At 43.9% G+C, this 16,108-nt stretch overlaps 1 protein-coding gene across 1 annotated transcript; it reads right to left on the bottom strand.

The window, feature by feature from the left end:
* Positions 1 to 2,041: 2,041 nt before the first annotated feature.
* LOC311340207 (ATP-binding cassette sub-family E member 1) lies at positions 2,042 to 9,342 on the bottom strand. Its single transcript, XM_084465090.1, has 18 exons — positions 9,216 to 9,342; positions 8,570 to 8,710; positions 8,381 to 8,466; positions 8,195 to 8,292; positions 7,805 to 7,922; positions 7,243 to 7,380; positions 6,769 to 6,838; positions 6,335 to 6,431; positions 5,786 to 5,875; positions 5,280 to 5,401; positions 4,411 to 4,632; positions 4,215 to 4,274; positions 4,063 to 4,121; positions 3,845 to 3,955; positions 3,607 to 3,749; positions 3,295 to 3,417; positions 2,821 to 2,932; positions 2,042 to 2,518 (listed from the first exon to the last, which is right to left on the bottom strand). The coding sequence occupies exons 2-18, from the start codon at positions 8,670 to 8,672 to the stop codon at positions 2,471 to 2,473; spliced, it is 1,800 nt and encodes a 599-aa protein (XP_084321216.1). The 5' UTR covers positions 8,673 to 8,710; positions 9,216 to 9,342; the 3' UTR covers positions 2,042 to 2,470.
* Between the last annotated feature and the right edge of the window lie 6,766 nt (positions 9,343 to 16,108).

Genomic DNA, 16,108 nt, shown 5'->3' with positions numbered 1-16,108 from the left:
TGAAGATGTGGTGTGGATGTGCTCTGGTTTGAGAGGATGTTGTGTTTATTCCACAAAACATGTCAATGTTAAACAATACCACATAATGTATAAGATCTCCACGAGGAAATCCAAAATAGCTAAATGAAACATTTTAACTGCACGGGATCTCAGTAACCTGACGATCTGTTGAAGATAAATAGAGCATTGTATCCCAGGGATTGGGCAACATTGGAATCGAACCATCAGTTGGAAAGGTGAGAGCCGCTGTTGGTGATGTCATGGGGTTTGAGATCAGGTTCCTCGTCAGGCTGCAGTCCCATGTCGAGGACATCTGTGTGTAGCTAGAGCCTAATGCGATCCAACCGTGCAACCGTACGAGATGACCAAAATGATTGTCCGGCCGTCACACAATCACAACTCGTATCCCATTTGAGGTGTAGGCCTGCCTATACTTAAATGAAACATGCTCATGCTTGTTCTTGAATGAAACATACTGGGGCTTTCTCCTGTGATGCCTTCAGATTGCGACATGCCCATTCCTCTGAGATTGTTTTTAAAAAGGTTGGACCCCTGGGAGATGTATTGATTATGCATGCTCAAACACACACACACACACACACACACACACACACACACACACACACACACACACACACACACACACACACACACACACACACACACACACACACTTCCCTGTGTGACACTCAGTGGTGGTTTATGGAATGGGTCTGACCCCAGCTATGACAAAGAAATTAATTTACGGTCATTAAAATTGAAATATATGTGCTTTGACTGAGTTCGGTGTAAAATCCAGCTGTAGTAAAAACACAATTTATGACCTTATTAGTAGAAGCACCATGACAAAATATAAAAAAGGAGAAATACACACAATAAAAATATGACATATATAATTTCTTATCAATCACAACCTGAAGTTGCAGTTGGCTTTTATTTTCAGGTGGGCGTGAAGCATGTCCATGCTGGTTAAGCATAATACAATAAATTGGTGTTCAGAGGTCAGGGGCCAAAGTAGGCGAGTGGCTCTGGTTAAACCAAAGCTTCACTCACGTAGTCCCTGGGCGCCATCTAGTGGTCAGTCTTTCCCAAAGACTGGGTCGCGGGAGATTTGAATTGGGTGGCCAAATAATTGTATATAAAAAATATATATTATTATTTTATACGTTAGCTTTTAAAAAAACTTTCAAAAAGAAGCATGTTTTTGATAGTACTGAATGTTTGTATTTTTCTGATCATTTTACTTATAACATTGAATCGAGTATGAAATGCTAACGTACATTGTTTTACTGATGAGAGGAAATAAACGAGAAAGCTCTGCCTAATTGCATTTATTTGGTCTCATTTATAAAGTGTGTATTATGTTTTCAATAACAAGTGCATAAAACTAAGTTGTGATTTATCTCTTCTTCTCTTGAAATGGCTGGTTTAAGTTCATATATAAGGGGATGCGGAATTGGCAGTAAAAATGTTCAGGAATGTTCATTTATGCACAAATTTGTTCTTCTCACAATTTTATAGATAAGGCCTATTGTGAATTGGGTTGCGATGGTTTGTAATTTAAAACAAGTGGGTCCCCAGAAAAAAAGTTTGGGAAACACTAGTCTACAGCGTACAAAGGGTAAAGGCTTACTTATGGTTCCAAGTGGACGCAACGCAAGGGGGTTTACAGACCCATTACGTCCTTGCGGACCCTCCTTGCGTCCACCGCAAGGGCCTGACAAAAATGCCCCTCCCAAAATTGTTCACCTTGCATCGCGGCGACGCAGCAGCAAGGGCTGTGATTGGTCCATTCACTAAAACCCAACGCAGAACAAAAACAGGTTCACGACTGCGTCAAAGCGTCTGCGTGATCATTGTGTTGCGTCGACGTGGAAGCATAACTGAGCCTTCAGACTTGCTTTGAGTTCAACATCTGGTCAGTTTATTAAATTACTGTGATATCGTGATAAGCCAAAGAAGAGAAAATGATAATGTGTCATAAGGTGACATCAAATGTCATCTCACTCTCACCTAACACAAAATAAAACCACCATTGACAGGAAATACATGTTTTTAATAGTTAGTCTTTAAAAGTACATGGAATAGCTTCTTTTTTTCTGTCGATAAAAACACTCCAATGATTCCTGAAAGCTTGTTTGGATGTGTGCAAATGGATGCTGCTCATCCCATACCACTGAAAAAAAAGGGGCTCCCATTCCGTTCCTCAGCGACCTCCACCATGTTCTGCTTGAGAACCACGTCAACCGACTCCTCCAGTGATGACAGCATCCTGTACCTTCAGACGAGAGCCCCTGAGGAGCAGCGGGGAAGCCCTGTAGGAGCGGGTGCCTTTGAGGAGAGTCTTTCAACATGTTTACTGGGGCTTTCCTCCACGGAACATGATGTGACTGGGGGACAGCGGAGGAATGAGCTTTCTCTCTCTCGCTCCACCCCCTCTCTATCCCCCCCCAATGGGGGGAGTGAGTGATTAATCATCCAAGAAGAAGTAGTTGCCACTCTTCTTCTGTTCCACGTCCTGAAGGAGGGAGGGAGGGACAGAAGTTCGATCAGACACGGGGCAATTATAATAATAATCGTATTATCATTTTCCCAGCACTACAACATTTGACTGAATCTCCCCAATTGAATCATACCCTAGGAGGACTGCCGATTTTTTACATTATGCTGACTAGCTAGCTTAGTAACTCATTTCTGGTTGGTTAGGGACTTTCGTGTAAAGTAACCCGAGGAATCACACTCAACCACACCAATCACTGGCTTTGCCATAACTTCATTATCTTGTTGAACAAGTTCACATTTCTTATTTTATAAGCATACCTTGATGGAATTCATCTTGTTGATCCTGGGTCGGAAGTTATTGGGGTCTCTCCTGAATGTGATTTCCAATTGTGAAAGGAACTTGTTCATACCTGCCAGTAAGGTCTGTGGCCTGGAGAGGGAGAAGACGGTGAGACATGGTGGGCATGTTCTACTCAAAGGTCCCTGGTTTAGTAAAACTGTAATGTCACATGATTCTGTGGAGCATCTTCACTAGTATGACATTACATCTATACTAGTACACATCATTACCCAATGTTGTTTTTGGCATGTAATGATTGCATTTACAGAATATAAAAATACAAAAGAAAGGATTGAAAGCGTTATTAGTGTATTCTACGTGCCCTGTTAGGACCCTTGTATACATAGATAAAAACGCTAAACTTATACCACGATAAAACACAAATCCTTTAGTCATTCCTATGAAGCCTATGAGGGGATGCAGCAGATGGGGGGGGCGACTCAGTAGCTTACGTGTTGGCGGCGGTGTCCTTGGAGGGAATCCCATCGAACACGATGACGCGGTCCGCCAGGTACGTGGCCATGATGAAGTCGTGCTCCACCACGAAGGCCGTCTTCTTAGCGTGGAGGATGAATCTGCCCAAGGGGAATACAGACAACAATAATTAAAACAAGTCAATTTATCTCGGAAAATGACCAATCAAAAATCATCCGAGTAAAAAACGATCGAAAATCATCAGTTTGAAAAGAGCCCAATCGTAAATCGTCCAATCAACAAGCAGAGCATCCAATGGGAAGCAGTGTCGGTGGTAATTTGCGCCGTACCGTTTAATAACCCTGGCAGCGATGAGACGCTGTTCTGAGTCCAGGTAGGCAGAGGGTTCGTCGATCAGGTAGACGTCAGCGGGCTTGCCCAGACAGAGGGCCAGGGCCACCCTCTGCAACTCTCCTCCAGAGAGATTCTGGACCTACAGCCACCCGGAATCACACCAACATTTAGACCACTATGTAAGATCATGTTCAAGGAAACGCAATCATGTTAGACTCTTCAGGAGAGACTCACGGCCTGGTCGATAATGCTGTCCATCTGCAAGGGCTTCATCACGTCGGTGACAAACTGAGGGTGTGTGTAGGCGTCGCGGATCTTGTCGTGAAGCAGAGCCCTCACACTCCCCTGCGGACAAATGAGTAAGAATGTGACGAATGAATGTTTAGCCCGGGTGAGGAACTGAAACACATCTTGAGGAAAGAGGGAAAAAAAACGGTGTGGAGATGACCTACTTTGAATTTGGGGCTGATTTTCTGTGGTTTGTAGCTGACGTTCAAGACGGGCACATCACCTGTTCAAGAGAAACGAAACACGTTAATAAAAAAAAGGACAAAAACTCAAGAGACCAGAATCAAACTCAGGACAGTAAACTGTTGTCTTTTACCTCCTTCGTCTGGCTTTAGTCGCCCCGCGAGCATTCTGATGAACGTCGTTTTACCCGTACCTGAAGAGAGCCACATATCCAAATGATTAATACATGCGGAATCACAACAACCAGGGATCGACAGGGCAATGACGAAAGGAAAAGTGGATTGCCGGTGCCTTTGGATAGAAGAGTGAGCTGAATGGCCACTCCTTACCGTTCTCCCCCAGCATGACCATGATCTCCGAGTCGGTGAACTCCCCCTCCACGATGGACAGGCTGAAGTCCCCCAGGGCCTTCTTCATGTTGGGGTACTGGTAGCGGCACATCTTCTTCACCTCCTCCTCGCTGGCCGTCTCCGCCACCTTGAAGACCAGCGAGGTCTCCCTGAAGCGCAGGTTCTCCGTGGGCACGTAGCCGTCCAGGAATATGTTGATACCTTGGGAACACACACATACACACATGCTCAATTCCAGTGAATTACAAACTCAGGCTTAAACTGATATTGTATAACCGGTATAGCCAGTTCAATTGACGTTTTAACGTTTTTTATTAACTGTTGCGATTGGCGGAAACGGATCTGGTTTGAGCCAAATAGTGACCACGCATTCGTACAAAATCGATATATAGTGATTATGTATGCATCTGAAGTCACTAAGAATAATCTCGTTGTACAGTGCGGTCAATGTCTTGTCTTTTGCTGAATGAAATCTTGAAATCGATTGTAAGACGCTTAGTTCAAAGCAAAAACTAAATTGTGACCGTTTTCTTTTTACTAGTCAAATTACAAAATCAATAGTGCCATCAGCCTTTAGCTAATATAGAGCCTTCATTTACTTAGCATTGTATTCACGGTTGCCAGATTTGGAAAACCTAATTATTCCATATCCTAGTAAAAGATTTTTAAAAATAAAAAGTCCCTCCATTTACCCGTTGATTTTTGTTATCTATACAAGTAAAAATTATTTCAAGATGACATTTGTATGCACTTACCAAAAGAGATACTAACGAAAGAGTATAGAAATACCCCAAAATACATTGAACAATCTAAATGTGTGTTATTGGTAAAAGTTATTGATCAGGTACCTTCCCTGACACTGAAGGGCATGGTGACCACTCCGTACGCGCTGGGCACTCCATACAGGCAGCAGATGAAGTCAGACAGGTAGTCCAACACACTCAGGTCATGCTCCACCACAATGATGTATCTGTGGGACACCAAAAGATTTTTTTTTATTTCCGCAATATTTATATACATAACAATATTCTTAGGAATACCAACTCTACCCGTTATCCTGACATTCGATTTTTCATACTTTATTTATGTTTTCTGTGACTTGCTTTAACATTTTCACCATGACTTTTGTGACACCATTTTGATGTAAATAGAGTTTAGGTAATTAGTGTATTTGAAGGCAAACTAGAATATCAGGACCCATCGCGGTGCTCTCCATGGTAGTTAGTGAAGTATGTCATAGTGTTAGACAGCTCATCAGGCAGGTAGTCTTAGTTAGTGTTATCCAGCTCTTCATGTGAGTCGTCTTAGTTAGTGTTAGTATAGTCATCCAGTTCTTCATGTGAGCTGGACTGACCTGTCCGGCCTGATGAGGGATCGGATCGTGATGGCAGCCTTTAAGCGCTGCTTCACGTCCAGGTAGCTGGAGGGCTCGTCAAACATGAAGCTGAGGAGGAGGCAGAGAGACTTCAGTCACAACAGTTCAACAAAGAGGGTGAGCAAAACAAGGGAAGGATAAACAGAACAAGCAGAACAACGGTTTGCAACTCATTTGAATAACTTAAAAAATTATCGTGTTTGACGGTTAGAGTGTGTGAGAGACAGAAAGCTGTGTTGTGTTTTGATGCATTTCTGATATTTCATTTTCATTTCAAACCTTTATTTACACTCGTAGGGCATTGAGGTTTCCCTCATTTACAATGTCGACAAATTTACATCAAAGGACATGCAAAAATAAAATAAAAAAACAATATAAAAAACAAAAAAAACAACATATAAACTATATGTTATATATATATATATATATATATATATATATAGATGTGTCTGAGAGTAATTGATGTGCATGTCTTTCACTTTATGAGCCTTTCACTGTGGACGGATACAGGCATGTGTTGGGTCTTACATGTCGGCCCTCTGGATGCAGACCACGGCGATGGCAAAGCGCTGCAGTTCCCCACCAGAAAGGTCCTCCACATTCCTGTCCCTGAGGTGGGTCAGATCTGAGACCAGTGGAAGGGAACAACATTGGTTTACAGGTGCTGGGTTGTTTTGACAGCCATCCAAAAGGTTCTGGCTTCCATCCTAATCAACGCAGGACGTCTAGCCCCTACCTGCTCATTCATGGTATGCAATATTTATCTAGCTGTCCATAAACATGTCTGCTCCATTTCTAAAATACTAAATTGTAATTAGCTACACATACTTAATCTGATATAGTTATCTATATTTTTCTAGTTTTGATTGCCTTCTTGTACTTTTGTGTATTATATTTAATTTTTCCACAGTCCAGGGAAATTGTGACAGACAGCAAAGGAGCGTGAAGTATCGTTAACGTACCGAGCTGAGCACACACTGTGGTCTCGGTTTTGGAGTCATCTTTTCTGTTCAGGATCTCTCCCACGCTGCCCTGGGGAGCAAACGTACAGTTATTTGGGAATTTCTTACATTAACCCGCACAAAACGACACACCCATACACCAGGGATGCATTGATTGGTCGATACTGATAGCAAAAAGCTACTATAGGCTGGTACTTATATTGATTAATTATCATGTAACAGTGTAATCATGACAGTGGTTGTTGCTTAGAAAACACAGCTGTGGGGACAAAAATATGTTTTTCTACATATTTTTATAAAATGTCACAAATATTCACCATCCACAGATATCTCCCATTTTGACTGCAATATCACCAACATAAATAATGCCTTCAATGAAGAAAGCTCAGCGAATGCAACCAAAACAAAAAAGGGCCTCCGTTTTTGGAAACAGCAGGTCATAAACCATCGGTTATTGGATGGACGTGAGCTGACCTTGACGGTCCTGGGGATCTGGTCGACGTACTGCGGCTTGACAATAGCCTTGAGGTCGTCCTCCAGGATCTTGGTGAAGTAGTTTTGGAGCTCAGAACCACGGAAATAGGTGAGGATCTCCTGCCAGTCTGGGGGATCCTTGTAGGACATGGAGCGAATGCATGGGATTATTATGAGTACATTTGAACAGACCGAGACACTTTAGTAGTAAGGGTAACCTACTTGGCGATACAATTTGATTCTGCAAAATTAACTGCAGAAGAGAAATAGCCTTAATAAGCTGCCACATCGATGAATTATTGTGCATTTTTTCCTGAATTTATAAATAAATTGTTAATGAATGTAAAAGGTTGGTTTATGACTTGAACCCCAGCAACTGCTAGTGTACACATAACAGTAATACACCATGTTCACTTACATCATACTGCTAGTGTACACGTAACAGTAATACACCATGTTCACTTACATCATACTGCTAGTGTACACATAACAGTAATACACCATGTTCACTTACATCATACTGCTAGTGTACACATAACAGTAACACACCATGTTCACTTACATCATACTTCCCCAGGTTGGGTTTCTGTTTCCCAGCCAGGATTTTCAACGCTGTGGATTTCCCAATTCCATTGGTGCCAACCAGACCCAGAACCTCACCGGGTCGAGGTATCGGTAATCTGGATTCCCACAGAACAGTCAATCCACTGCAGTATGTATCAAGTCATTACTTCCTGCATTGCTCGCAGGATAGTCTAGTAGTGGTTGGGGAATTTCCTCTTAAAAGTCCAAACTGGGAACTGGGATTGATCCCATTGCCAGTCCATTCAGATACAAGTATGATGCTAGGCATCATACTAAAGGATGATATATGATATCTAGGTTTAGTATGATATCACTTAAGATCAATAAGTCTGCTGAATGACTAAATACTAAATAGTGATGAACCCACCTATGCAACTTGAAAGCGTTGGCACAATATCTGTGAGTGGTTTCCTTCTCAAGGTTGCTTGGCAAGTTGACAATGGACAGACTGCCAAATGGACATTTCTGGGCACAGAACAGATAATCAAGTTAAAATTGTAAATTGAAAAAGGTTTGACCATCAACAGGTAACTTTGGTAAAAAGAACACTTGCCTTGATACATATTCCGCATCCAATACACAGCGATTCAGAGATCCAGACAATCTTACTTTGGTTTGTCACCTCTATGCACAGTTTACCTGGAGTGCACAAAAAGTAAACATGAATCAGGGTTATCATGAGATAAATTAAAAACATCAACATCCATATAAGTTATCATCGAAGAGAGCTGGGAAATCGTACCCATGCGAACCACTGGACAGCTCTTCTTGCACTCCTGACGGCATTTCTTTGGCTTGCACTTGTCATGGTTGACGATGGCAATTCTAGTATTTTTCTCCGACATCCTGGATCAAAACTCCTCCTGCAATGGAGGCGAACAACCTGAAAGGGTAAATGATGCTTGGTCTTAGTGGATGGGTTGCACCGGTTCGACAGGTTGTATACCGCTATCTCAATATCATCATGAAAGCAATGACCTCAAACTATATATTAACATCAACACAAACAAGTGTCTTGAAAAGATAAAGGTCTAGTGGGATAAAGGACTAGTGGGATAAAGGCAAGGAAAGGGAACAGTCAGCTGTTATTCCTAACGTTACCCACCTAGAAGCCTATATGGCTCGTTTAGTCAAATAAAAACATGTTCAACTGTAAGTGTTCTTTAACCACATAGTCAATTTACAACGACCACTTGCGATGATTTAGTTAGAGTGGTGAGCTCCATGCTCCGATCTAGATCTAGATAATGAGCATGTATGTATGGCTAAGCTAGCTACAATGCTAACTAATAACTGAGGCTACTCAGGCTAGGAGACAGCTCACAAACCCGCACTCACTCCCAACGCCGATCGGTCAAAGAAAATAGATATCAATGAAACAGACTCACCGACGATCCCCCACTTAATTCGCGTGGTCCTGGGATGTGTGTTATAGAGTAATGTTCAGAGCAACTTCAGTTATTTTTTTGTGCTTTCCTAAGCAACGTGCTCACTACTGGGAGCGGACGCCGGGAGGAAATATGGCGCGCCAGTACGTCACAAGCGCGGGGACAGAGACGCGCCCTCGGTAGTGACGCTCAATGCAGAGGACAGGCCGGCCGCGACCGGCCACAACTCCATGGGGGTATATGAGGTAAACTTAAAGGAGTTACTCAGTGACAAGAGAGATATAATGTGTCACAAAACATTTTTTATAAACACTGAAGGAAAAATAACAACACGATAATTGTCAATGTATAATACCTAATATGTATTGCAATTGAGGGTACAAAGCATATGTAACACATGTGGAGTGAATTATGGCAATCTAACGTTAACCCCTTGCCTCTCAAATAATATAAGTATATAAATAAGGTATATGTTAATTCATATTTATAATCAGCATGATCTGAATGTTTGTTTGATAACATATTTTCAATCCTTTAATTTCCAGATGTCGTTTGGTTTTAGGATAAAGGTATTTTAAAACATAGGCAACCTCTGATTCTATTGGAAAGGACTACAGTTGGTGTTCACTGTGTCTAAAGAATGATTGGTCATGTTTAAACCTTAGTCAGCAATTTTTATAGTTTCGCACAATGCCCTGAGCTCGACAATAAACTGAGGCCTTGCTGCGTACCCCATGCGCCCAGCGACCATTGTGTGTCCATGACAACACGACTATTCTTGTTGCCCTTGTCATGTGTGTTCAACACAACACAAGTCCGTGTGAACTGCCTTTTGATGCTCTCGTCTGACCAATCAGGGGACGTATGGGAACTTTGTGCTTTGTGCTTACCTCCATAGTCAAAAAGAGGTCAAAATCACTAGAGATATTTACCATTTAACAGTTGCAATACATTATCATATTCTACCATGAATACCGTTATTACGTTTACTGTTGGACCAACCTGCGTGTACAAACTATGTCCGCTAGAGGTCAGCGTCGCACTACAGAAACAAGGTAAAACAGGCAAGTCTCGCACAGTGCGTGTATGATTTCCATTTGTCAACTCAGTGCTTCCAAACTTGACACTGACGCATTCAGATGGGAAACCAGACCCTTGGACTCCAACAAGAAGAAAAAAAACATCACGTACAATTATTTACATGTCTGTGCCAAATAGCTACAAGGCTTTTGAGAAAATGTATGATCCAAAGTAGCGTGCCAATAATACATACACCTAACACTTCGGACAGTGTTGATTTCTTTGGTGCCAAAATAGACAGAGTAAAGCCGTATGTAAAATAATATATAAACCGATGGTACCAACAGCATCTCGGGGAGGCTATGTGGGGTAGTTGTGCGGTCAGGATGAGGTTGTCGGTTACTCCTCAAATTTATGTTGAAGTGGAAATTGAGGTTGGGTTTGGCAAACGGCAGAATGTTTAAATACTGTTCCTTCGCCCTTCTGAGAAAGGACACAGGCCAACAGCTTTTTTTTTTTTTTTACCGGCAAACAGAACGAATGACAAAGTCATAAGAAATAATAGTTAGCATGCATCATGTGAAAAAAATGTGTACTATTTGTCTTGATATGGTTTCCAACCCAACTGATATATTGTCAAAACAACCATTATTCTTCTTTATTTTGTATTAAAGTGTATGTTAGGGTCAAACTGGGGAGACCAGGGATAAACAGCTTATACAGTGTGGGGCCTTTGTTTCTGACACAATTTATCGCCAAAAGAATAGAAAATACACTAAAATAAAATATATAATAATAAAATATAAGCTAAAGAAAACAGCAGGGCAATAAACATGTGACGTATACAATATATGCCGATCGACACAAAAACATACAGTCTACAAATATACATAACTACAAAGTACTATCCTCTGTTGTGTTTCCCTGAGTCTCCGGCCCCTGTGAGCTCACTGGCCTCGGCCCGGGCGCTGGCTGGACTCCTCAGACTCTGGGTGATCCCTCTGGGGCCAACCTGCCAAGCAGGCCGCCTGGCCAAGTCCCCTCTCATACATTCCACAACACAGCGGGCCCCTGCCAAGCTGCTCAGCGTGTGTGTGTGTGTGTGTGTGTCCATGTGTGTGCCCGCATGTGTGAGTGTGTGTGTGTGTATGTGTGTGCCACCCAATGCTTCCTCAGCTGCCCCTAGACACCTGAACTGGCAGTAGAGTGGAGGAGAGAGAGTGTGGGGTACCTGGAAAAGAGCAGGGAGAGAGAACGAAAGAGAGGGAGGAAGAATGAGGGAGAGAGAGAGAGGAGGAGAGAGGGCGAGGGAGGGAGAGAGGGAGGGAGAGGGCATGTTAAATAGTCAGGAAGCAGCCGTTGCAGCTGTTGTGGCCTTCTCCACAACGCTCCCACTGTTTCAACTTCCAATACAGCGCTAATTAAAACTGCACCCATCCCTCTTCTTGCCAGACCCTTCCTGACACACAAACACAGAGCCACACACACACACACACGCATGCACACATACATGCATGCGTGCACGCACACACACACACACCACACACTACACACTACACACACTCACACATACACCCCCCAATCCAGTCAGACGACATGAGATGCACATGTTCACACACACCCACCCACCCAACCACACCCCCGGTCTCCACCCATCTCAATCCCCGGAGCTCTCCTGCAATCAAAAAGCCCTGAAGAGCTGCCCTCAATGGCACATTCACATGGAGGTACGACCCATCCTTTTTGTGAGGCTAATTTACTGCTCTTGGCCTTTCCCCCCATTCAATTTAATCTTTGTGTAATTGATGCCTTCACGGTAGGCTTACCGCCTGCTTACTGCCTGTATCTTCTCCTATTGGCCTTGTTCACCTGGCGGCCATCTTGGTTGCAAGTAATCGCGAGCCGGGGGGGGGGGGGGGGGAACTGAATGCCAGCCAGCGTTAAAACCAAGACTTTGGTAGTTTAGTTTGTGCTGTATCTGATACTCCACTTAAACTAACTAAATAAACAACAATAAACAATTATTACTATTTCGTTCTTTGGCAGACATGTCTTTTCGAATATATGTATAATATATATTAGAATACCAGAATAAGCAAAAAAAAAAAAAAAAAGACAGATAATCTTCCTCAAGGATGCTTGCAAGTACACTGTAGCTATTGGGGTTTAAACCCAGAACCTTGTGGGTGGGAGAAGACGCCTGCACATATCTTTAATAGCCTATCTTATCTCATGACAGTATCTCAGAGGCTGGTAGGGACTAATTGGATCCAGATGAAAGGCACAGCCAAATGTTAATCAATGAAACCGGAAGTGATGTGCGTCAAAAAACATTATGCACATTGAACTCTCCAACCACCTCCAGCACGCCATGATGGTGACAGCCCCAACAGAGTCCAAAAACCTGGTGTTCACAAAATGGAGGTCACATTGCGAGGTCAGCCTAAGATATAACAACTCTGTGTTATTCCCTCTCTCTGCCTTCTTTCCCTCTATCTCTCTCCGTCTCTCTGTATCTATTCTCCCACTCTCGCTCTGCAATCTTTCTCTCTCCTCTCTCTTTCCCTCTGTATCTCTCTCCCTCTTTCCTACTCTCGCTCTGCAATCCCTCTCTCTCTCCTTCTGCATCTCTCTTTCTCTCGATGCCCCCCTCTCTCTCTCTCTCCTTCTGCATCCCTCTCCCTCACTCTTCCATTCTCGACCGGTAATTGCCGTTACAAAAGAATAACGAGGTGTGTTGCCCCAGCTCTCCTCTCTTCACCTTCTCCAGAATGGGGGGGGGGGGGGGGCATTCCGATAAAGATTAGCAGGAAAATCTTTCCTGCTCCGTGGAGGGTAATCCCCTGGATGCGGAGCCCTCCTGGTGCACCTATTAGAAATGATTTAGGCATCGCAGACCCTGCCCAGGTCAAGTTAGGCCCCTCATGATATAATGTGGTGGTAGTATGTTCAATGTTATATCTTTCCCACTGTGGGCCGCTGTGAAAGAGACTGGAGCACAGGAAGAGAAAAAAGGGGGGAGTATGAAAGTGTTATAGGCATCTTGTGGATTAGATAAATGGAGCAGGGTCATTGGTGAAGTATAGCTTAGTACAGTGAAGCCAGTGAAGAGGTAGCGATGGTGTGTGTGTGTACATGTGTCGGTCAGTCTGTGTGTGTGTGTGTGTGGCTCAAAACACAGAGTCTAAGGATAAATTCATTGTTTAGGAATGTTAAGGCATGCTTAAATCAATCAATAAGTCTGAGGAAGAGGAATAGATCACACCATCAGAAATCGTGACATTTTTCGACACTTACACTATCGTTGGATTGAGAGTTTGACCTGTGGCTTTCGTTCAGATATCCACATTATGACGTAGTATTGACACACATTGATTTCCATCCATCCATCCGTTCCGATATTGTAACTGAGGACACCCCCCCCCCCCCCCAACCCCCACCCCAGCCACCTCCCCCCCCCTCTGCATGTCCTCAATCAGGTTCTCGGAAATACAGGACCACCACACCCCAGCCCCACCGACATTAGCAGCAGGGACAAAGAAGTCTTCTCTAATGGAGCCCAGGGTTTAAGAGCCTGGCTTGTTTCAGGGCGAAGTAGGCTGGACGCTGATGGTGCTACGGGGGTTTTCTGCGGTGGTTTTACAGTGCAGCGGCAGCGGCGTTTCTCCTCGGCAACGTGGGTGGCAGGCCCGTAACCAGCGCGTATGCCCCCCTCCTATTGTTGTTGGCTCTATGCACTTGTCAGCATCATTGCGCCCTCGCTCTCTCGCTCTCTCAGAATAAACGTTGATATTGTTTCACATAATAGAAGGGGGGAGCCGGGAGGGAGGGGATGCTTTGACTCGGGGAAATAGCTACCTTCTCTCTCTCTCTCTCTCTCTCTCTCTCTGGTGGTGGTGTCACCGGTCGCAGATGTCCAAATTAGACCCTTGTTTTTGTTGAATATATATTTTGTTTGCATATCGATTATTTATGTTATGATGGGGGGGGGGATGCTTTGGCTTTGTTTTTTCACTTCCATATAAAATCATATATATATAATATAAAACAAAGGGGACACAAAGGCAAGCAAAGGAGAAAAAAAGGAGAAAATGTCCTCCTGTTTCTCCTCTCTCACCTCCTCAAGCCCCCTCTCCCCATCCTCCCCTCCTGCCCTCCCCACCGCCACCTCCTTACCCTCTTCATCCTCCTCCTCCTCCTCTGCTCCGCTTTTTTTGTATCCTAAGCGCTTTGGCATTAAATCTTATTATTTTTTGGTAAATAAACCAGTTTCTGGTCAGAGTTACACACAACTTGGTGTGAGGTCCTTTCAGCAAAGGGGCCTGGAACGCTTTATCTAAGATGTTTTCTATTTGTGCTTTTGTAAGACACTTTTGACTGCTTTGAAAGAGAGAAACCAGGTTTTTCTCCCATTTCTGGGGGTGAGGTTAGGGATTTTTTTCCCTCCGCATTGTGGTGAGATTTATTCGAAGAGGCTGAATTTTTTTTCCTGATTTCCCCCTTTGTTCTCCGTAAGTAGTTCCAGGTCCCCCTTCTCACACACACACACACACACACACACTCCTGCATGTGTGTGTGTGTGTGTGTGTATGCATGTGCACGAGCCTCTGCCGTTTAAGGATGCCTGTGTCTATGTGAAAGCAAGTTTATGTGTGTGTGTGTGTGTGTGTGTGTCTGTGTGTGCGTGTGTGTGTGTGTGTGTGTGTGTGTGTGTGTGTGTGGAAGGCAGGGTGGGGGTCTGGTGTGACACCTGCTGTTGGGATGAATAGGGTCAGTGGCAGGACCCTGTAGCGGGCAGCAGCTGCCTCTTCTCACTGCAGACCCAAGACTCTCTCTCTCTCTCTGTCTCTCTCTCAGGGCTGTGATAAAAGCCCACACTAATCACACACTGCCCCCTATCATTGTATCCCTCTATTACACTTAATAAAAAAACACACACACCCACGCACGCACACACATTTGAGCGTAAGGTGCTTAGAACAGAGTAGATAACCTGTTTTATTTACTTTAAAAGAGATCCATAAGACACTTATGTATTTTATGATTATTTTTTAAACAAAGAAAATACACCCCACCACCCCACCCCACCCAACCCCACCCGCTGCAGCAGGAAAGTTCCGGGCAGCTGCTGACAAGAGAGATTTTTGGCGGAAATTTGGTTGGCCTGACCTGTCTGTGCTCTCTTGCTGTGTGGTAGCGAGGTCTGTGTGTGCGACTTCTCAAGTCTGAAAACATTTCCTTTGGATAACAGAGGGGAAGAGGGAGAGAGAGAATCCAGTAAAAGGAGAGGGTACAAAAACATCTGTTTAACCATTTCCATACTTGCCTTATTGTCTCGTTTGAAGGATTTGCAGAAGATAAAAAAAACAACACAAACTGGGGAGCGGACTGCGGCGGTGGAGCTTTTCTTTGGTCCACCTTAATCTCAAGAGCATCCCTGCAAATATCCTGTTTCGTCGCGTAACCTCGTGGATACATAGCAGCCGTGATTTACAGACAGGATTGACACGCAGACACATACGCAGACAAAACCATGCGTTGCCACCAAAAAAATAGACCCCCCCCCCCCCCCCCCCCGCCGCCCCCCCACAAAAGCACAAAGTACAAGCAGTCTGGTTTAAGTGTATCGAGGGGGATGAGAGGGTTCCTGTGACTGACAGCTGTCAATCCCAAGCTCCCAGACGGCATTCCCGGCATTCCAGTTATGTGGCAAATTCCTTTTACAGATCTACTCCTTTACGGTTATCCCATTAGTTTGGGTTAAAAACAACACACCACATGCATTCCCCCTCTGCGTCATTCACAGCAGCACCAATCATGTCCACCTCTCTCCTCTTTGTCTTCTTCCTCCACACTTCCTCCATCACTCTGCT

This window comes from Micromesistius poutassou (assembly GCF_964030765.1).
Source record: "Micromesistius poutassou genome assembly, chromosome: 3".
In the NCBI taxonomy this organism is placed as follows: Eukaryota; Metazoa; Chordata; class Actinopteri; order Gadiformes; family Gadidae; genus Micromesistius; species Micromesistius poutassou.
The sequence above is the reverse complement of the archived record's forward strand: the minus strand, read 5'-3'. Positions and strand labels throughout refer to the sequence as shown.

Excerpts from the sequence above, each read along its gene's own strand:
- LOC311340207 (XM_084465090.1), bottom strand. The coding sequence starts at position 8,672 with ATGTCGGAGAAAAATACTAGAATTGCCATCGTCAACCATGACAAGTGC. Across the intron at positions 8,467-8,569 it reads CTGTCCAGTGGTTCGCATGG|GTAAACTGTGCATAGAGGTG; the intron begins GTACGATTTCCC and ends TGTGCACTCCAG. Across the intron at positions 5,402-5,785 it reads TCCCTCATCAGGCCGGACAG|ATACATCATTGTGGTGGAGC; the intron begins GTCAGTCCAGCT and ends GGTGTCCCACAG.